At 42.5% G+C, this 23,107-nt stretch overlaps 1 protein-coding gene across 6 annotated transcripts in view; it reads left to right on the forward strand.

The window, feature by feature from the left end:
- AFF3 (ALF transcription elongation factor 3) overlaps positions 1 to 23,107 on the forward strand; it is a 598,401-nt gene that overhangs the window by 400,490 nt on the left and 174,804 nt on the right. For all 6 annotated transcript variants that reach the window (XM_051842640.3, XM_089325977.1, XM_089325975.1 and 3 more), the window contains one exon: positions 10,925 to 10,976. In XM_051842640.3, the coding sequence (XP_051698600.2) occupies positions 10,925 to 10,976 (52 nt within the window). The remainder of the gene's footprint in view (positions 1 to 10,924; positions 10,977 to 23,107) is intronic.

The raw sequence follows: 23,107 nt of genomic DNA on the forward strand, positions 1-23,107 counted from the left end.
TTCTACTTGTTAGTGCATTCCCCAAATGGCCAAAATGGCCAGAGTTGGTCCAGGCTAAAGTGAGGACTTGAAGTGCTACTCCGACATAGGGTGCTAGTGTCACAAGCGGTGGCTTAACTTGCTGAGCCAGCACCACCCAATGTGTTAGTTTTGAATATGAATGCATAACCAGTGAGTACCAATGAGAAGGTCTAGCCCTAGAGGAAATCCAGCTAATTCAATGAAATAAAGTTTTAATTACAGTCTTTAGAAAGATTTGAAATTTTTTGTACAAACTTCATAAGGGTCATAGAAAGTGGAATTAAAAGATAAGTTTGCCACAAGAAAAAAAATTTTTTAAAGTTTTATTTATTTAAAAGAGAGAGAGAGAGGGAGGGAGAGGAAGAGAGAGCTTCTATCTCTAGCTCACTACCCAAATGTCCACAATGGCTAAAGCTGGGCCACACCAAAGCCAGGAGATGCTTCTAGGTCTCCCATATGGGTGCAGGGGCCCAAGCACTTGGACCATTTTCTGCTGCTTTCCCAGGCCAGTAGCAGAGAGCAGGATCAGAAGTGGAGCAGCTGAGACTTGAACTGGTGCCCATACAAGGATGCCAACATTTCAGGCTATGGCTTAACCCACTGTGCACAGCACTGGCCCCAGGCATAAGAAGAATTTTGAGATCCATGTATATGTATGATCTTCAAAATGTTCAAGAAAAATGCATATTATTTTAAAAGTATGTATGGACTTTAAAATCTTTTTTGCATCAAAATAAACTTACTTTTTTTAAGTGTTTATTTATTTATTTGAAAGTCAGAGTTACACAGAGAGAGGAGAGACAGAGAGAGAGGTCCTCCATCTGCTGGTTCACTCCGCAATTGGCCGCAACGGTCAGAGCTGTGCCGATCCGGAGCCAGGAGCTTCCTCCAGGTCTCCCACCTGGCTTCAGGGGCCCAAGGACTTGGGCCATCTTCCACTGCTTTCCCAGGCCATAGCAGAGAGCTGGATCAGAAGTGGAGCAGCTGAGATTCAAACTAGCGCCCGTTAGGGACGCCAACATTGCAGGCAGCAGCTTTACTACACCACAGCACTGGCCCCTAAACTTATTTTTTAATTTCATTTTTCCATGAACTTTTTGAAGTACCTCATATTAAATGAAGAGAACAGATTGGTATGAAAAATAAGTAGTTCCAGAATAAATGAGCACTTGAAAATTAAAAACATGGTTAACAAAAGAAAAAAAATATGCATTAGTAGAAGATACAGGTAATAGCTGAAGTCTGGAATATAAAGTTGAAAACATTTTTTCTGAATATTAAGAAAAACATCAGTAGAAAAACAAGAAAAGGAGTTAAGATAGGAAGCTCAATCCGCGAAGAAAATAGAAATATAGCCTTAGGAATAGTGGCAAGAGAAAGCAAAGGAAATGGAAAGGAGAAAGTAAGAATCTAAATAAATGGACTTCGAGGGGAAATGAGCAACTCACAGAGATGTGGGATGGAGAAAGAGAGCATGAGCACAAGGAGGGACAAGCAACAGACAGCAGCGTCAGCCTGCTGATGCGTTAGTCAGTGGAAGTATCAGGCCTGGCAGAGAAACAGTCCCTGTGTTAATCTGTGGAACCCGAGGAGAGCACTGGAGGTGTGGTAAAGAGCAGTAAGATTTGAGAAAGTGCTAACAGAACTTGTAGAAATGGAAAAAAAAATAGACATTGAAGTTTCCGTGGGCAGTTTTCACAGAAATTACACATAGCTGAGAAAGAATGAATGAGTGGGAAAGATAGATTAAGGACTATGAATGCAGCCCTGGACACAGAAGTGGAAACTAGGGTGTGGAAACACGGGGGATAAAGAGTGGGAAAGTCCAGTGCATCTAACTAGAGTTCCAGAAAGGGACAGGGAAAGAGAATTTTCTAGAATTGAAAGACACTAAACCACAGATTAAAGAAAACCAATGAATACTGAGCAGGATAAATGGAGAGAAATCCACATGGACACATTATAGTTCAGCTGCAGAACACGCAGATACAGGGCGAGAATCTGAAAACGGCCTTTAATATCTTCAAAACAGCAAGCAGCTTTCAGCTGACTTCACCACACAGCCGTGGGAGCCAGCAGACGGTGAAATTACAGCTTCGCTGAGCGGAGAGAGAAATGACCGTCCCTTAGATTTGTGCACCTTGCAAAAAGCGTTTTAAGAATAAAGATGTTTTTGAAACAAGCAAAAACTAGGAGCGTGTGCCACCAGTAGACACTGCACCAAAGAAATTCTGCAAGATGCACTGTGCTGAGAAGGAATGCGAGGTACAAGAAGGGCTAAATGCCAAATAAGTTGGGGAAATTTGCATACTAATTGGTACTGTGGAGCAGTGACACTAATACCTTATGAAGTAACAAAATATGATTGGAATACATGAAAACAATAGCATCAGGGAGAGAGGAAGTTGAAATTAAAATCATCTAAGTTACTGTAATCACTTGGGGAAAGGGTAAAAATACTAACTTTGGAGTTAGCAAAGCAATTGTCAGAGTGATTACTAAGCCATAGGGAAGGACTGTTTAAGTTAGAAGCCTAACACTTAAAGCATCTTCGAAACCACATTCAAAATGGAAAAGAATTATTCAATCCAAAAGTACAAAGTAAAACATGAAACACAATAATGGGAGAATATGGTAACAAATACAGTTAAATCAGCAATTTACACAACTGAATTAGACATATGATTTTTGCAAAGCAATCCCCCAAACTAGTTGGAGGTGTTGCTAGAAAATGAGCTTACCTGGGCCCACTTCCCTGATGCACAGAAAGCTACTCTCTGAAGCCAGGGTGGCAGCAGGAAGTAGGTATTTATTTGCACAGAGAAACCTGGCAGCTGTTGCTTAACTCCCGGGCTCCCCAGGGGTTAGGGATAAAGGTTGCTGCCCACTGAAGCTGGGGCTAGCAGCAGGTACATGTTGAGCTCCTGTCCACATTCCTGATTGGTCTGTGGTGCTTGTGGCCTTCCTTTGACTGGTCAGCAGTGTCGTGCTCTTCAGGGAATGTTATCATGGCCAGGTGAGCTTCAGTTGTTTGAAGGGTTACACGCAGGTCGCAGTTACAGTCGGCCTGAAACTGGAAATCCACTAAACAAAGCCAACCCGGGACAACGCTGGTCATCAGGATTCCTAGCTATTGGAGAAAGAAGTGACCCCTTGAGTATGGTGATTGGCATGTTGCAGGGCCAGCTGTGCCACACCCTTAACCCGGAGAATTCCTTTTTCATAACTGATTGATCCTAAAGAACAGGCAAGGGCACCTTGGGCCAAGGGACACAGATGAGAGGCTGTCTTCTGCGTTTATAACGGGTTTGATCTCATGATTTAATGACAGATATTGTCCAAAGGGATTAAAAATAAAACCCCTGGTACGGGCGCCCTGGTGCACTAGGTTAATCCTCTGCCTGCAGCACTGGCATCCCATATGGGCGCCGGTTCTAGTCCCGGTTGCTCCTCTTCCAGGCCAGCTCTCTGCTGTGGCCCGGGAGTGCAGTGGAGGATGGCCCAAGTGCTTGGGCCCTGCACCCCATGGGAGACCCAGAGGAAGTGCCTGGCTCTTGGCTTTGGATCAGCGTAGCTCTGGCCATAGCAGCCATTTGGGGAGTGAACCAATGGAAGGAGGATCCTCTGCCCATCCCCCCCCCCACTGTCTGTAACTCTACCTGACAAATAAATAAATAAAATCTTTAAAATTAAATAAAAACCCTGTTCCATGCTATTTTAGTAACACATTCAGAAACAAAAAGGATAGAACACTGTATGTCAAGCAGATAATGATAAAGAGATGGCATGATTTTGATACCAAAAAAATAAAATTCAAGCAAGAAACATTACTAATACGGTCCCTACCCAGTGAGGAAAGGGTGACAGTTACCATATAAATAAATTTCAAAATCAAATGTTAACCAAATTACAAGGAAAAATCTGTCATCTTCCTGGGAGATGTACATATAAAGTAGTAATTTTTATGTTATGTAAACCAAAAAGTCAGGAGGATATATAGATAATAGTTAAAAAGAGTTCATCATCCATCAGCTGTTGAATATGTATCATTTTCTTTTTTTTTTTTTTGACAGGCAGAGTGGACAGTGAGAGAGAGAGACAGAGAGAAAGGTCTTCCTTTGCCGTTGGTTCACCCTCCAATGGCCGCCGCGGCCGGCGCGCTGCGGCCGGCGCACCGCGCTGATCCGATGGCAGGAGCCAGGAGCCAGGTGCTTTTCCTGGTCTCCCATGGGGTGCAGGGCCCAAGCACCTGGGCCATCCTCCACTGCACTCCCTGGCCACAGCAGAGGGCTGGCCTGGAAGAGGGGCAACCGGGACAGAATCCGGCGCCCCGACTGGGACTAGAACCCGGTGTGCCGGCGCCGCTAGGCGGAGGATTAGCCTAGTGAGCCGCGGCGCCGGCCCGAATATGTATCATTTTCAAGCACAACATACTCAACTATAAGGCAGGTTTTAGTGAATTTCAGAGGATGAATGTTATATTTGCCATGGTCTAAGTTAGAAATTGATAAGAAAAATACAAGAATGAAAACTGCATGTTTATAAATTAAGAAGCACTTCAGATATTAGTAAATTATTAAAAAATAATAAATTAGTAAATGTAAAAATTTTAAATGTGAGTTTCACTAAATGCAGTGGAAATTTGTAGTTGAAATTGCTGTACTTGAATAGAAAATATTAACAGACCAAACATGTATATGAAAAGGTCAGAAAGAGAACCGCAAAATAAATCAAAGGCTTTGAGAAAAAGATTTATAGGTCCCGGTGCTGTGGTGCATAAGGTTAATCCTCTGCCTGCGGTGCCGGCATCCCATATGGGCGCTGGTTCTAGTCCCGGCTGCTCCTCTTCCAGTCCAGCTCTCTGCTGTGGCACAGAAGGGCCCAGGTGCTTGGGCCCTGCACCCGCATGGGAGACCAAGAAGAGGCACCTGGCTCCTGGCTTCGGATCGGCATAGCTCCGGCTGTTGCTGCCATTTGTGGGGTGAACCTGTCTCTCTCACTGTCTGTAACTGTACCTCTCAAATAAATAATGATTTAACTGTATTTGTTACCATATTCTCCCATGACTGTGTTTCATGTTTCACTTTGCAAATAAAAGACAAAAACATGAATTAGCAAAATAACAAAGATAAAATTTTAGGTATCAGTGGAGCCAAAAATTTGTTGTATGAGAATAAATACATTTGGCGAACTTCCTGGAAAGACTGATGAAGACACCATATAGGATGGTGGTGTTGCAGGAGGCAGCCTAACCTGCCATGTCACAACACTGGCCCCTAACAATGTTACTTTGTACTTTTGGATTGAATAATTCTTTTCCATTTTGAATGTGGTTTCAAAGATGCTTTTTATATAAAAAGTTAAAGCTAAGATATAAAGGCAGTAATAGATAAATTGAACAAGGAAACAGAGGATCTAGAAACAGACCCCCCGACCAGTGCATGAAAAGTGGTCTCAGAGCAGAGCTGATAATGTAGATCCATGGAAGAATGGGATGCTTCTCAATAAAAAAAAAAAAACAAAAGAATAATTAATTAAGCAGAAAAATAAAATTAACTCTTACTGAAAACCAAATACAGAAACCAATCCAGGTATTTTTAAAAGACCAATAAAAATACACACTTTCAGAAGACAATATAGAGCATATTTCTTATATGTTTCTTAAATAAAAAAGTCAAAGGAAAATATCAGTTCAAGTACAATAACTTAGCAACAGGGATACATTTTGAGAGATGTATTGTTACATGATTTTGTTATTATGCAAGCATTACACATTATACTTAACCTACATTGTATAGCTGCTTTTTTTTAAGATTTATTTTATTTATTTTAGAGAGAGGGGTCTTCCATCTACTGGTTTACTCTCCAAATGGCTGCAAAGGCCAGAGCTGAGCTAGGCTGAAGCCAGGAACCAGGAGCTGCTTCTGGGTCTCCTACATGGGTGTAGGGCCCAAGGACTTGGGTCGTCCTCTGCTGCTTTCCCAGGCCACAGCAGGGAGCTGGATCTGAAGTGGAGCAGCTGGTGCTCAAACCGGTGCCCATATGGGATGCTAGAGCTGCAGGCTGGGTCTTTAACCCGCTGCACCAAAGCACTGGTCCCGATGGTGTAGCTGTTATACACCTAGGCTATATGGCATATACAAATATATATATATTCATAGCCTATCGATGTAGCCTATTGCTCCATGATGTAACCTGTTCCTGGGACTGTGATGAACAACACAAGATTACATCAAACACAAGAGAAAATAATGCAGTCAAGAAACATAGTAAATGCAGAATGTATGAGGCTGCCTCAAAATGAAACACATAGCTTATTGTTTTATAGTAAACTTTCCATAAGTAGAAAGAATGCATTCTAAAATATTGATTAAAAAGCATAGTATAAGGGATAGCATTGTGGTGCAGTGGGTTAAGCCGCCACCTGCAACCCTGCCAATCCTCATGGGCACTGGTTCAAGTCCCGGCTGTTCCACTTCCAGTCCAGCTTCCTGCTGATGTGCCTGGGAAAGTATCGGAAGGTGACCCAAGTCCTCGAGCCCCTACACCCACGTGGGAGACCCCAAAGAAGCTTCTGGCTTCTGACTTTGTCCTGGGCCAGCTAACCATTGTGGCCATCTGGGGAGTGAACCATTGGATGGAAGATTTTTTTTCTTCGTGTGTGTGTGTGTGTGTTGTATGTCTTTCTGTCTCCTCTTCTCTCAGTAACTCTGCCTTTCAAATTACTATATAAAAAAGAGATACTGTCATAAGATGATTAATCAAGAGATAGGAGATTAAATACATTTAAAGTTACAAATACTGGAGGCACTAAATGATAGAACTAATGCAAATTGTAAGAGGAGGGGAGGTGGTACTGTATCTCTTATCTTTTATATCAGAAAGCACCAGGTCGTGTCTAAAGCTGATACATCTAGAAAGAACAACATACATGTATCACTTAGAGGTAATAACTGAACGGCTAACAGTTAAAAACAAAAGCGACAAACTCATTATCTTTACTTTTTTTTTTACCATAAACATGAATTTCTTTTAATGTCATTATTAAGTTGTAGGGCAACTTGGAATATAATTCTCATTAAGTTGTAGAGCAAAATTTTCTTCTACAAGAGAATTCAGTGTGATACTTGTCTTCTTTCATTCCTTCTCAAAGTCTTTAAGCTATGTTGGAGCACTGTTGATGGGGACTGCGGTACTCCAGAAGTGCAGCCAATTTAGTGTTTAAAGGGCATGAATTAGATATTATTTATCTTTATATTCACCACCCCGAGTCCTCGTGCATTTATTGAAGCAGAAAGGGAGCTGTTGTAGTTTTCTTAAGTGGCCTATTGGAACCATCAAAGTGTTTCACACCTCAGACTGTGTATCCGGTCTCAGTGCTGAGTGTACTTGAACCTCTTGTCTCACTGCAGCATGGGATTCTGTGTTAGTGGCCGATCCATTGTCACACTGCAAATATACAAGGGTTCTTCCAGGTAAGTTCCTGGGAAATGCAATTAAAAAACAATGTTATTTCGGTGCCAAAAAAAAAAAGGAAAATGTGTGCATATGAGTGCAGTGCAAAAAGTTAATGAAACTGCACATTAGAAAAAAGTCTGCATGGATTTCAATGATTTTGTACCATATTTTAATTCCATTTCCCATGAGCTTTTTGAAATGCCCTTGTCTGTATATTTACAGAAACACGTATCCATCACAGAGAGAGTGTCCCTCTGGGACCCATTTTTTCCCTCTTCTTCTCTGCGTTCTCCTGTGCACAGTGACCACACTGTACCAGCACTATTCTATTAGTGGTCAGTGCAGGCCCCTGCACAGAGACCAGTCCATTGTGAAAATGGCTCAAGGACGAGATGGACCCAACCGGTGCTCTTTGGGGCTACTGAGAAATGTCTCTTGAGAACCCTGCTAAAAAAAAATCTCTTATTGAGAATTTTCTAGCTGACACTCATCATTTTCCCTTGGGTCTTGATAAAGAGACTGTGATTCTCAGTGGCTTATGCATTTCATCATTTCAAATGAATTTCAGAAATTGCATCACCTAAAATGTCAAGATATTGGGGAAAGTTTTGTGTTTTATTCTTCCTGAAGGACAAAAAAAAAAAAAAATCTTAAACTCTGTCTGAATCCCCGAACTTGCATTTCCCCAGAAAGACTGATTCGGTGTTGGCACCAAAACTGCTGAGAGCACCCTCTCCCAGACTGTTGGTAAATGTCCTGTGTGGCCCCTTGGCATCTTTCCGGTGTGCAAGAACCTGTGCTGTTTTCCCCGTTGCCACAACATGAGTGCTACTAAGAGCAGAGATAATCAGCCACAGCTTTGTCCCCATGCTGAGGCCAGCCCATACCTCCCGCAGCCCCCGGATCCCATGTGCAGTAAATCCTGGGTCCTCTCCACCTGTGGGTTATTTGACAGCGTTTTTGGTCAAGGTAAAATCTATTTCTTCAGGCATCCAAACAAGGTGTTTGTTTCTGTTATTGATTTCCTGTTTTCTGTTCTAAGTCGTTTGGAAGTGTTGTTGCCTGCGCCTGCTTAGCCTTCTGTTCTGCATTCTTGATTATAATGGTGTGTGATGTAACTACTGGCAGATTTAAACTGGGGAAGGTAACTGATTTCTGAAAAGCAAAGGAGAAAAAGTCCACGTCTGTTTAGTTTTGTCTTACCTAATGCACGTGTTATAACTCTGTTGTTCAGTGATACTACGACTGCTCAGTGGGGAAAAGATTCTGCAAAGAACTAAATTAGATTATCTTCCAGCATGGAAACCAGTGAGCTGGCCCTGAAGTGTCTCTTAAATGAGCACATCACAAAAAGACAAAATACAAGCAAATCTTCAGAAAGTTTATGGCAGCTGTGTACTATGAAAAAGCTATCTGTGGGCTTCATAGTTTGTGTGTTTTTTTTTTTGGCAAGAAAATGAATGTATTTTTTATTCCATTTCCATGAACTTAAAAAATATTATATAAAAATAAGAACTTTAGAGTAATTTATTAGCTTGTTGCCTTTGCTTCTGCTTCCTTGTGGTTGCTTGCCTCTTGGGGACCCAGCTGGTCAATGATTATCATCAAGGCAGTTTCAATGGATATTAGTGGCTTTTTTGGTTTTGCTGTAAACTCCCAGGCTTTTTGATCACGTGGCTGTCCCCCATGGTGGTTCTGGTACAGAATTACATCTTGGAGGTGTGTCTTCTTTGTAGGGAAGGAGAAGCAAAGATGCAGTTTGCTCTTGAGTTCAGTGTGGGAGGTATCTTTGGGGTACTTTCATCGTGTCATTTAAAGAGTCATGTCTGAACTTGGTGACCGCAAGCTAATGTCCATGGCTGGTGAAGGGGGCTTGGTACATGTTTCAGCCGGAGGATCTGAACCCAGAAGACTAGAAAGTTCTGGGAGATGTCCAGGGCTGGCCTGAAAGAGCCAAGCAGGTTGCCAACACCAGCTCCATTTTGTGCCATGCACAACCTTCTCTGAGGTCTAGGCAATGCCTATCACTGCACAACCATCAGCAGCTACAGCCAACATACTCTTTTTCTCAAAGATCCTCTTCTTTCCATCCTGAGCCTCCACAAAGTCAAAAGAAGCTCCTTACAAAACAAGGATGGGTGGTTGAAACCACCAGTGGCCAAGGATAGGAAATGCGTGGTTCCTATTGTAAGACAAGTTTAAAACTACAAAAGAGTGAGCTGGTTCCAGGCTCCCCTAACTAAAACCCATTCAGTCCTCCATCAATCCTCAATGGTTCTTTAACTGGCCTTTCAGATTGTGGTGGGCATTGGAATCTAATTTTTATTCCAGGCTCATGATCCCAGAGATGAGTTTCAAAGCATAAGTATAGTACACAAGTAGGAGGAAGATTTATCTTAAAGCAAGAGAGTGAATGTACATTCAGGTGAGAGAGGGCAGCCCCACATGGAGAGCGACGTTGTGAGTGGGTCAGAGGAGCCAGCACGGGAGGAGGCCAGAGAAGGACTCTTAAGTGAGGTCCAGGACCGAAAAGCAGAAGAGAGTTCTCATGGATGACAGTCACTTTTATGGGGTAGGGGGTGGTACCCTAATCGAACTCACAAGCAGGGTGGAATCTGGGCGGAGTCTAGTGTGTGTGAAGCTTCCTGAGACTTTCACAGCACCTCCACGTGGAGGTTAACTTCCAGGTGGCACCATGGCGTCTCTTCCTTCCTGCTCCTAGATGAAGCAGCGATAGCTTGGGAAGGTGGGCGTATTGGATTGACAGGTAAGGGAGTGAAGTTACAGTGCAGGGCTAGAGGCAGAAATTACTAGAAACATCTCCCTGCTCACCTGTTCCTACCTAACCTTCCTCCCTGGTTCCCCTACATCAGGAAGGTCAGGAAGGGGTTTTTACATCTTACTCTGGGTAATGTGTGAATCACAAAACCTGCCATGAGCTCTCCATGGGGTGTCATTCTTGGGGGATCTCATGACCAGTGGTACAGTTTCAGTGCTATGGAACAGTCTGTCATCCGGGCTGTCATTCAGCCTGACCCAGTCTGACTTGTGTTAGCAGAAGGGATCAAAGTTCAAAGTGCCTTGGCTGTAGCATACGAATGCATTCATTTCCTGAAATTTTCTGAAAATGAAGTGGAAGGAAAACAGCTTCTATCTGTTCAGATATTCATCTTCTGTCAAGGACTCTTCTCCAAGCCTCTGTTGGCAAATCGCTCCTAAGTACCTGCTCACAGATCTGTGCCTGGGCCGTTGGGTTGCAGAGAAGAAATTATTTTGCAAATCTGGGTTCTCAGACAATAAAACATGTTTTAAAAGCCTCCTGCTGCACACTCTTGAAAGATTGTTAATAGGAGCTTGGAAATATATTTAATCTCTCTTAAAACTTAAAGACTGTAAGACTCATGTGTCCCTGTTGTTTTTTTTTTTTTCCTGCTTCCTTTTGAAGAGAAAGGTGACGCGGAGCCAGAGAGTCCAGACAATGGCACGTCCAACACCTCGTAAGTCTCTTTGTGTCTCCGTCAGAGATGACGGTTCTTAAAGATGCCTTAGCAAATGAAACAGCCTGAGTATCTGGTAATAGTTATAATGGAAGGAAGCCTGGGTTCCCTTTTCTCATAGTTAGGTATTTTTAAATGCCTCTGGGTACAGATGCCTCCTGAGGCCTTCTTTTTTTTTTATGATATAACATAAAAAGAGGATTCTTAAAAATGTGAATGCTACTTTCTATAAAACAGGAAAGTACTGAGACATGAGGATATGTGCTGAGGGTGAAGGGGGTGTCCTTTAGAAGACTTTCAGCACTGTGCTAAGGACTTGTCACACATACTTGGTGGGGGGAGGGCACTCTATCCCACTTGAGATGCCTGCCATCTACAACCTAAACTCTCAGTTGCATGAAAAATATAATTGTAGTTATCTCTGGAATTGCAAGAACTTGTGGAGGTTTTTGAATTAAGCAGTCTTAAAAAAAATAAGAAGAGGTGATTATAAAAGCATGGGTTCCTTATCCTGTGTTTTATCTTTTCCCTGTCAATATTAAAGGAATCCAAGTATATTTTTAATGATTAATTTGATCCCAAACTGCTACACCAACATTTAAATAAAATAATTCACAAGCCATCAGACGACTTCGTTTTAGCTTCATCAGGGACAAGTATCACTTCTCAGGAGTAAGATGCGTTTCCTTAGTATAAGACAGAGTTGTAAATCTATTTAAATGTAGGTCATTGCTGCTCTTTCTAAACATTTGAAGTGCTGTTATTCCTTAGAAGCCCTCGTTTGTGATGTGATTGTCTTGTGTTGTCTGAGATTTGTTTCTTAATCTAGAAAGACCCCTAGGCTTACACAGGGTAACTATGGATTTCATTAGAAATGTGACTGTATGTTTGATTTTCATATTATCCTGGAAGTTCTAAATAGTTCCATTGTTTTGATGTCCGATGATATATTGAGTGTGACTGATCTTACGTGGTTGAAATATTACTAATTCTTAAATATTTTGTGCTGCAAAATATAGTGGGAAAGTGGTTTGAATGCCATCTGGAGGCGTTCTAGAGAACTGAGAGGGGCAGAATCATTTAAAAAATCCGTTCTTTTGAGTAATATTGGTATCGACAGTAAGGGCTGCCCCACATCCAAGTTCATGACTGCAAGAAGGAATTCAGGAGTGAGCTGGAGATTGTGAATATTGAACAGCAAGCATTGTATTGACAAAGCAGATACACACTCCACAGACAGAGCAGGGCCTTCTCGGAGGAGAGCGGTCCCATCTCTGAACTGTGTTTGATGTCACATGGATCATTGAATGGAAGGGAAGGTACATTTTAATAAAAGCGTGGTACATTCTAATAAGGAAGAATAATATTCATGATTTTGCTGGGAAGTAGATGGAAAGTTCCCAGAATCCAGCTACTGCCCATTTTCTCTCCTTGTGTGGTCAGTGTTTCCTTGTCATGGAGGCTGGTAGGTGTGTCATTTAGCATGCTAATGTATTACAAGAGAGCGTATGGTAAGTTCAGGAGTGGCCGTAGGAGCTATACTTACTTTCAGGAGGGCCAGGGGTAATGGGCTTACCCAGTTCTTAGAAGTGTCTTAGTGCAGTTTTTCTAGGGTTGTTCAGAACTGATTTTCCTTTTCTACCTTTCCTGGAGATGGTGGCCTCCAGGAAGAATGCGGTTTGTAAGTAATTCCTGAGGCCTTCGATCTTTGTTGAGCCATCTTAGCAGTGAAGGAAGGATCATTGGCACCCAGGAGAGTGAGTGGTAACCCAAAGCATGGGATAGTATATTTTAGTAAGAATGTAGCCACTTCTGTTGCCTTTTCTGTATGACTTGGGCAGGCTTCCACCTCCCAGTGAAGCTATCCATAAAGACAAGGGGGACCCAGAGCCTCCATCGGAGGGCATTTGAGTATAGTCCACTTCTCCATCTTCCCCTAGGTGAGAACTCTGACGTTGAATGGGTTCCATGAGACGATGACCTGGCTCATTCTGAAGGCGTCGTTCACAAGCCGTCGTTACTTCTTTTACAACTTGGAAAGGCCCTCTCCTATGAGCAACTGTGTCTCTAGTCTAGTCACGGGCTCTCTTCCCCCATGAGGGGCACTTTCCATTGTTATGTCAAAGGAGGAAAAAACTTCTCAGCCTGTTCTAACCATCCTCTGGCATCTGTTTTAAGTGGGGATCAAGGTGCCCGAGCCTCAATGGCTTGTAAGGCTGCCATTTTGGCGGCTCCATCAACTAGGCCATTTCTTTCAATGATCTGAATATCCCCTCCCTTTAAAGATTTAATTATTATTTGTTTGTTTATTTATTTGAGAAGCAGAGTGACAAAGGGAAGGGGAGAGAGAGAGAGAGAGAGAGAGAGAGCGAGCGAGCGAGAAAGAGAGAAAAAGAATCTTCCATCCACTGGTTCACACCCCAAATGGCCACAATAGCCAGGTCTTGGCCAAGCTGAAGCCAGGAGCCAGAAACTCCCTTCTGGTCCCCCAGTAGGTGGCAGGGGCCCAATTGCTTAGGCCATCATCTGCTGTCTTCCCAGGTACATTAGCAAGGAGCTTGATTGCATGCAGAGTATCTGGGATTCTAACCAGCACTCTAAGTATGGGATACCAACATCACAAGCAGCAGCTGAACCCACTGTGCCACAAAGCTAGCCCTGAATATCCCTTTTGATGCTCCCAGCAGTGAATTATCTTGAAGTCCTTGGACATTAATACTGCTTTTAATTTTAATGTGTCCTTATATTTAATTGGGGAACTCCTTGCCTTTTACACCCAGATGGCTGCATGGGCATGTAAGATAAGATTGAGAAAGCATATTTGGAGTGTGTGTGTATATGTATAAGTATAAGTATAAGTATATGTATATGTATATGTGTATATATATGTATACGTATATGTATATTCCCTTCCCAAGTAAGAACAGTAAGTTTAGCCTTTCAGGCAGAGGTATTGAGTGGCAGGGCTTTGCCTTTAGAACCTGCCATAGACTGATCATTGCAGATACTTTACATAAGTCACTCCTTCCATCATTAAGCTATTCCGCATCAGGATTAAATAATGATTCATCCTTTTATAGACCTGGCATAATAGAGTATTTTCCATAGTTTCTTTTTTTTTTTTTTTTTTTTTTTTTTTTTGACAGGCAGAGTGGACAGTGAGAGAGAGAGACAGAGAGAAAGGTCTTCCTTTGCCATTGGTTCACCCTCCAATGGCTGCCGCGGCCGGCACGCTGCGGCCGGCGCACCACGCTGATCCGATGGCAGGAGCCAGGTACTTCTCCTGGTGTCCCATGGGATGCAGGGCTCAAGCACTTGGGCCATCCTCCACTGCACTCCCTGGCCACAGCAGAGAGCTGGCCTGCAAGAGGGGCAACCGGGACAGAATCCTGTGCCCCGACCGGGACTAGAACCCAGTGTGCCAGCGCCACAAGGCGGAGGATTAGCCTAGTGAGCCGTGGCACCGGCCTTCCATAGTTTCTATGCAAGAGGGTATTAATTCTCTATCATCTGGCTCAGGCAAATGGGTGGCTGGATTTAAGATATGGCAGGTTGGGGCCAGTGCTGCGGCACAGCAGGTTAACACCCTGGCCTGAAGCGCTGGCATCCCATATGGGTGCCGGTTCAAGATCCAGCTGCTCCTCTTCTGATCCAGCTCTCTGCTCTGGCCTGGGAAAGCAGTAAAAGATGGCCCAAGTCCTTGGGCCCCTGCGCCCACTTGGGAGACCCAGGGGAGGCTCCTGGCTCCTGGCTTTGGATCGGCACAGCTCCGGCCATTGCGATCATCTGGGGAGTGAACCAGTGGATGGAGGACCTCTCTCTCTTTCTCTACCTCTGTAACTCTGTCTCTCAAATAAATAAAATAAAATCTTAAAAAAAAGATATGGCAGGTTTTGAGGATGACCTCAAGGGAGTGTAACAGCAAGGCTTTGCATCTTGAGTTAACCATGGATGATCTTTAGCTTTGAGGGCCCCCTCTGCTTGATGAGGAGTTGACCTCAAGTTAACTAGTTTGCCTCTTCAACCATTACAGCTCTAGCTGCTATAGCCCTTAGGCATCCTGGCCATCCTGCTACCACAGGGTCCAGTTGTCTAGAGAATCAAGTCACTAGCCAATGCATCTGACCCAGGTTCTGGGTAAGGATGCCTAGTGCTTATCTCTTCCCTTCCACCACAGCAAAGTGAGTGGCTCTTTTTAGCTGAGAGGTCTAGGATAGGGGCTGTTTTTAGCTTTTCCTTAAGTTCTCAGAATGGTCTCTGGAGTCCCCCAATCCATTTGAGGAGCTCCTGTTTGGATGCTCTGAGGGTCATATCCAAGGGCATGGCTATGAGTCCAAATGCAGGAGTCCAGATCTGATTGAATCCCACCATCCCCGGGAATGTCCTGGTTTGCAGTGGTGGGACTGCGAGAATTGCTTCCTTGCAGCTAATTGTCAAGGCCCATTTTCGTGGAGTAATTGAATGTCCTAGGTGCTTTACCTTTTGGGATGAGATGTGTGCTTTAGCAGGGGAAACCCTACATCCCTATTCTCGCAAGCCATTTAAGGCCTTCATAGCATTGTTATCAAAGTCCTCTTAAGTAGGGCTGCAAATATGATCCTCTACGTATTGTAAGTGGGTTCCCTGCTCTAAATATAACTGTCCTCATTCTTCAGCCAGGGCATTTCCAAACAAATGAGGGCTGTCCACGTACATTACTGGACAGTTTGTGTGTCGTGATGAGTCCGTTTAAAGGCAAATAAATACTGGGATATTGGATGCAGTGGCACACAGAAGAATGCATCTTCTAGATCTAGAACTGAACCATTTGGCTGCTGCGGGTGTCTGGGTGAGCTAGTGCGAAGATTAGAAACTGTCAGGTGTATGAGGATTGTAGCCTCATTTATCATGCTTAGATACTCTACACACCTGCATGCCCCCTTTTGTTTCTTTATGGATAGGTTAGGTGAGTTACAGGGAGCTTGACAAGGCCTTAGAAAATCAAAGGCACTTGGAGACTGTGGGTTGTGGTCCTGTTTGGCTTCAAACTGGATAGGATTTTTCTTTTGCAGGGATGTGAGGTGGAGCCTTGAGTCTTATGTTGACAGCTGGATATTCTTTGTCCCTCTGGGGTTGTTAGTGTCCCTAACTGTGTTCGAGACCCAGGAAAAGATGCATCCTGGAATAAGTGACCCCTCCTGCATCTCATCTATAAGAGTCAGCAGAAGAGGACTAGGGTACCTTGTTGACTCCATGGATCTCTCCCCAGGAGTGATACTAGACATTCTGGCATTCCAAGGAAATTATGAGAAAATGGCAAATCTCCCCTTGCACAGCGTAAGTGGGGAATAATCATTGACTTCCCGTCTACTCCGGTAATGGTGTAGGGGTGAGAGGTCAAGGGTCCAGAGTGGTTGACTGTGACAGAGTAAGTGACTTTTGTGTCTTATAAAAACTCATTTATCTTACTGGCCATGTCAGGGGTTACCTAACACTCCTCAGCAGAGATAGTCAAGTGTTCCTTGGGAACCAGAGGGGGTCTTGGGCCCCTTCAGTCCTTGGCGGTCTCAGCCATCATGATGCAGGCTGCTCTGGGCCCCCTTTGGGACCCCAGGAAGTGGCAGTCCCAGGTGCCTTCCTGTCAGCACGTAGGGCAAGGCCCAGGTGACTCCCCTCTTCTCCACTGCCAGGGACAGTGAAAGTGACAACATAAGGTATCAGTGGACTCAAACTCGATGGGTAAGAATTATCCGGTGTGCAAAACACGGAACATGAAGATTTTAAAATAATGTATCATCACTTAAATGATATCTAAAATATTTAAAATAATGAATATAACACATCAAAAGTATAATGTCAAGCATTCTAATATATATGCAGTGAAATACCAAAAAGGAGAGAAGAGAGAAAATAGGCCAGAAAAAAACATTTGAAGAAATAATAGCAAAAAACTTCTTGAACTTTGCGACAGTATTTTTTTCAAAGATTTATTTTATTTGGCATTATATGTGCACGTGCCTGTGTGTGTGTTTGTGTGTCAGAGAGAGAGAGAGAGAGATCTGAACTTGCTGGTTCACATCCCCAAATGACTACAATACGTGAGGTGGGGACCAGGTTGAGGTCAGGAGTCAGGAACACCATCCTGGTCTCCCACGTGGATGGCAGGAATCTGAGTACCTAAGTCCATCATCTGTTGTCTTCCAGGCACATTAGCAGGAAGGCAGATCAAAAGCATGGAGTAACCAGATCTCAAACCAGGCACTCCAGTACAGGAGGTGTGTGTCCCAAGTGGTAACTCATTGTGCCACAACACCTGCCTTCGGTGACAGTGTTAACTTAAAGACTCAGAAAGCTCAGCAGGGTAATTATAAATAAAACCACACCCTGCAACATAGCAGAAAACTAAAAAAATGGCATTTTATATACAGGGGAACAGTGATGAAATTAATATACAAGTAATGATACAAGAATTCCCATCACAAATATGGAGATAATACAAGGCAAAAACACTTCAAGGTGCATAAATTCTAAATTAAGCAAAAAATCCTTCAAAACTATAGGTAAAAAAAAAAAGACATTTTTGGGAACATAAAATCTGATAATTCATTTGCAGTAGATTTGCACTGTAATAAGTGGTGAAGCAAATTTGCCAGGCTGAAGGGCAGTAATATCAGAAGGAAGTTCAGACCTACAAAAAGAAAATATTTTTAGGAAATGATTAATATATAGAAATTGGTTTATTTTTTGAAGCTTTATTTCTTTGAAAGAGGGAGAGAGGGGGAGAGACAGGGAGGGGCAGGGAGAGGGAGGGAGGAAGAGAGAGAGAGCGAGCTTCTATCTGCTGATTTACTCCTCAGATCACCACAGTGACTGGGCTGGGACCAGCAGAGTTGGATCAGAAGCAGAGCAGCCAGGACTCAAATAGGTGTCCCGATATGGGATGCCAGCATTACAGATGGCTGCTTACCCCTCTGTGATTAGTAGTGAGCAGTTATTTACATAAAATATTGTTAAGGAACAGCATTGTGGTGTAGTGGGTTCAGCTGCTGCCTGCAACACCAGCATCCAATATGGGTACCTGTTTGAGTTCCAGCTGCTCTGCTTCTGATCCAGCTCCCCACTAATGTGCCTGGGAAAGCAATGGAGGATGGCCCAAATGCTTGGGCTCCTGCACCCACATGGAAGAACTAATTCCAATTCTTTTCAAACTATTCAAAACAGTTGAAAGGGAGAAAATCCTCCCAAACTCTGTCTATAGACCAGCATCACCTTAATTACAGAAACAGAAAAATACACCACAAAGAAAGGGAACTATAGACCAATATCCCTGAAGAACATCAATACAAAATATCCTCAACAAAATACTAGCGAATGAAATCCAACAACTCATCAGAAAAGTCATTCATCCAGACTAAGTGGGATTTATCCCTGGTATGCAGGGATGGTTCAACATATATAAATCTATAAATGTGATACATCACATTAACAAATGAAGAATAAAAGCCATACGATTATCTCAATAGATGCAGAGAAAACATTTGATAAAATACAACATCCTTTCTTGACAAAAACCTTGAACAAATTAGATATAGAAGGAACATTCTTCAACACAATTGAGGCAATATATGACAAACCCACAGCCAGCATAATATTAAATGGGGAGAAGTTGGAAGCATCTCCACTAAGATCCAGAACAAGACAAGGATGTCCTCTTTCACCATTACTATTCAGTATAGTTCCGGAAGTTTTAGCCAGAGACATTAGGCAAAAAGAAATCAAATGGATACAAATGGGAAAGGAGGAAGTCAAATTATCCCTGTTTGCAAATGACATGATCCTATATATAGGGAAACCAAAAGACTCCATGAAGAGACTATTGAAACTCGTAAGAGTTTGTTAAAGTTGCAGGATATAAAATCAACACACATAAATCAATATATTGTTTGTATATATAAACAATGCCATGACTGAGAAAGAACTTGTAAGATCAGTATCACTATAGCTACAAAAAATTTAAATACCTTGAAATAAATTTAATCCAGGATGTGAAAGATCTCTACAGTGAAAATTGCGAAGCATTAAAGAAAAAAATAGAAGAAAGCACAAATAAATGGAAAAATCTTCTGTATTCATGGATTGGAAGAATTAGTGTCATCAAAATGTCCATACTACCAAAAGCACTGTACAGATTCAATGCTATCCCAATGAAAATATCAAGGATGTTCTTTTCAGATCTAGAAAAAAAAATGCCTCTAAAATTCACATGGAAACACAAGAGAACTCAAATAGCTAAAGCAATCTTAAACAACAAAAACAAAGCCAGAGGCATCACAATATCAGATTTCTTTTTTGTCTTTTTTTTTGTGTGTGTGTGACAGGCAAAGTTAGACAGTGAGAGAGAGAGAGACAGAGAGAAAGGTGTTCCTTCTGTTGGTTCACCCCCCAAATGGCCACTATGGCTGGCACACTGTGCTGATCTAAAGCCAGGAGCTAGGTGTTTCCTTCTGGTCTCCCATGCAGGCGCAGGTTCTAAGCACTTGGGCCATCCTCTACTGCCTTCCCAGGCCACAGCAGAGAGCTGGACTGGAAGAGGAGCAACTGGGACAGAATCCGGCACCCCAACCTGGACTAGAACCCGGGGTGCCGGTGCCTCAGGCAGAGGATTAGCCTAGTGAGCCATGGCACCAGCTACAATACCAGATTTCAAAATATACTACAGGGCAGTTATAATCAAAACAGTCTGATACTCACAAAAATAGACATGTAGACCAATGGACCAGAATAGAAACTCCAGAAATTAATCTACATGTCTACAACCAATGACTCTTTAATTGATGAGCTAAAATCCCTAGACACAGGACAGTCTCCTCAACAAATCGTGCTGGGAAAATTGGATCTACACATATGGAAGTATGAAACAAGACCCCTACCTTACATCTTACACAAAAATCAACTCAAGGTGGATCAAGGATCTGAATCTATCACCTGATAGCATCAGATTACTAGAGGAAAACATTGGGGAAACTCTGCAAGACAGTGGCATGGCAAAGACTTCTTGGAAAAGACTCTGAAAACACAGACAATAAAGACAAAACTAGACAATGGGATTACATCAAGCTAAGAAGCTTCTGCAATGCAAAGGAAACACTCAGCAGAGAGAAGAGGTAATCAATAGAATGGGAGAAAATATTTGCAAACTATACAACTGATAAAGATTTAATATCCATAATATAAAGAGCTCAAGAAACTCAACAACAATAAAACAAGCAGTCCCATTAAGAAATGGGCCAAGGACATCAATACACGTTTTTCAAAGGATGAAATTCAAATGCTCAACAGACACACATGAAAAAGTGTTCAGGATCAGTGGCCATCAGGGAAATGCAAATAAAAACCACAGTGAGTTTTCACCTAACTCCAGTGAGAATGACTGTCACCAAAAATGGAAAAAAAACAAATACTGGCAAGCACGTTGGGGGAAAAAGGACCCTAATCCACTGCTGGTGAGAATGCAAACTAATACAACCATTACGGAAGACAACATGGAGATCCCTCAGAGATCTGAAAATATACCTACCATATGACCATGCAGTCCCACTCCTGGGAATTTATGCAAGGGAAGTGAAGTCAGCATATGAAAGAATTATCTGTACCCCCATGTTTATTGCAGCTTAATTCATAGTAGCTAAGATAAGAAATCAACCCAGATTCCCATCAACTGGTGACTGGATAAAGAAAATGTGGTATTTATGCACTATGGAATACAACTCAGCCATAAAAAAGAATGAAATCCTGTCTTTTGCAATAAAATGGGTACAACTGGAAACCATTATGCTTAGTGAAATAAGCTAGTCCCCAAAAGACAAATATATTCTTTCTCTGATATGTGGCAGTTAATGTAGAATACAAAAAAAATGTATTGGAATGAAATGAGCATCTTGTGGTATGATGTCTTTTTTAGCCTTTGTTTGTACTTCTATGGAACTGTGGTCTTCCTACTTATACTTGCTGAATATTATGGATAGTGGCAAATTAAGGCTGTGATTATGGAGTGGACTGAAAGTATGTCTTTGCACAATTTAAAGAAAGAGAAGAAAGATTGGAGGGGGGTTGAAGGAAGGAGAGAGGGATGGTTATCTTAGAACTGTACCTATGAAATACATAAGATCTGTAAGAAGTAAAATATTGTGAGATTTGAGATGTATATAGATGTAAAACACACGTAAAATATGTGAAAAAATACCACAAAGGATGAGGACAAATGGAATTACGAAGCTGTGGGGTTTTTACATGTTCTGTGATCTGGCACCATATTAAATCTGAGTAGAGTGGTCATAAAGTAAGGATGCATGGTGTAATGGTATAATACCCAGAGAGGATACCAAAAAAGATATCAAAAATATCATAGCTAAAAAGTCATTGGAAGAAATAAAATTCTGAAAAATTAGACTAACACAAAATATGGGAGAAAAGAAAAACACAGAAAACAGAGGGTGGCTATGATGCCCACATGCCACGTCAGAGTACCTAGGTTTGATTCTGGCTCCTGACTCCAGCTTTCTGATAATGCAGACCCTGGGAGGCAACAGCAGTGGCCTAAATAATTGGGTCCCTGTCAGTCATGTTGAAGACCTAGTTTGTGTTCCTGGCTCCTGGCTTTGGCCCCAGCCTGGCCCTACTTATTGTGGGCATTTGGGGAGTGAAACAGTAGATGGGAGCTGTTTGTCTATCTATCTGTGTGTGTGTGTGTCTCAAATATTTTTTTAAAAAAAAGAAGATACCAAGAGAAAACAAAGAAAAATATTAAGACTGACCCCAGCCATATCATTAATGGCATAAAATGTAAAATAGACTAAAAATTCCAATTAAATTTTAAAAAATTGTCAGACTGTGAAATCAAGACCAACTGCTGACTATAAGATACATACTTTAGGCCAGCGCTGCAGCTCAATAGGCCAATCCTCCGCCTAGCGGCGCCAGCACACCGGGTTCTAGTCCCAGTCTGGGCGCCGGATTCTGTCCCGGTTGCCCCTCTTCCAGGCCAGCTCTCTGCTATGGCCAGGGAGTGCAGTGGAGGATGGCCCAAGTGCTTGGGCCCTGCACCCCATGGGAGACCAGGAGAAGCACCTGGCTCCTGGCTTCGGATCAGCACAGTGTGCCAGCCGTGGCAGCCATTGGAGGGTGAACCAATGGCAAAAGGAAGACCTTTCTCTCTGTCTCTCTCTCTCTCACTGTCCACTCTACCTGTCAAAAAAAAAAAAAAAAAAGATACATACTTTAAATATAAAACAACAAACACAGGGCTGGCGCCATGGCTCACTTGGTTAATCCTCCACCTGTGGCGCCGGCATCTGGTATAGGTGCCGGGTTCTAGTCCTGGCTGCCCCTCTTCCAGTCCAGCTCTCTGCTGTGGCCTGGGAGGGCAGTAGAGGATGGCCCAAGTGCTTGGGCTCCTGCACCCACATGGGAGACCAGAAAGAAGCATCTGGTTCCTGGCTTTGGATCAGCGTAGCTCCAGCCCTAGCGGCCATTTGGGGGGTGAACCAATGGAAGGAAGACCTTTCTCTCTGTCTCTCTCTCTCTCACTGTCTAACTCTTTCAAAAAAAAAAAAAAACACAGACATATTAAAGTCATAAGATGGATAAGAAAAACTGTAAATAGTAAGCACAAGAAAGCTAGTATTACTGTATTAATGCTACCAAATAGACTTATAGACAAAGATTAAAATAGTAGGAAAAAAGGAACAGTTCCTAACATGATCCAGGTCAGTTAATGGGAAGACACAACAGTCATCAACATGTATGTACTTACTAACACACCTTCAGAATACATAAAATAAAAACTGATGGACTTCAGCCATGATTAAAGGTTTTTAACACCTCTGTTTCTCATCAATTAGTAAAACTATTAAACAACATGTTTTAGAGACTATTTGAGCAAACCTCAGCCTGGTTCCCCAATTGACATTTATACAACCCTGCACCCACAAGTGCCAAACACAGAATCTTTTCATATACACATGAAGCTTTCAACAAAATAGACCATTATATATGTATATATATAGACCATTTTATATAGAGAGAGACCATTATATATATATACATATATATATGAAGAACTAGTAAATTTTGTAGGATGAAAGTCTTAGAGT

This window comes from Oryctolagus cuniculus, chromosome 2 (genome assembly GCF_051225735.1).
Source record: "Oryctolagus cuniculus isolate XC-2025 breed Fujian yellow rabbit chromosome 2, ASM5122573v1, whole genome shotgun sequence".
Classification (NCBI taxonomy): Eukaryota; Metazoa; Chordata; class Mammalia; order Lagomorpha; family Leporidae; genus Oryctolagus; species Oryctolagus cuniculus.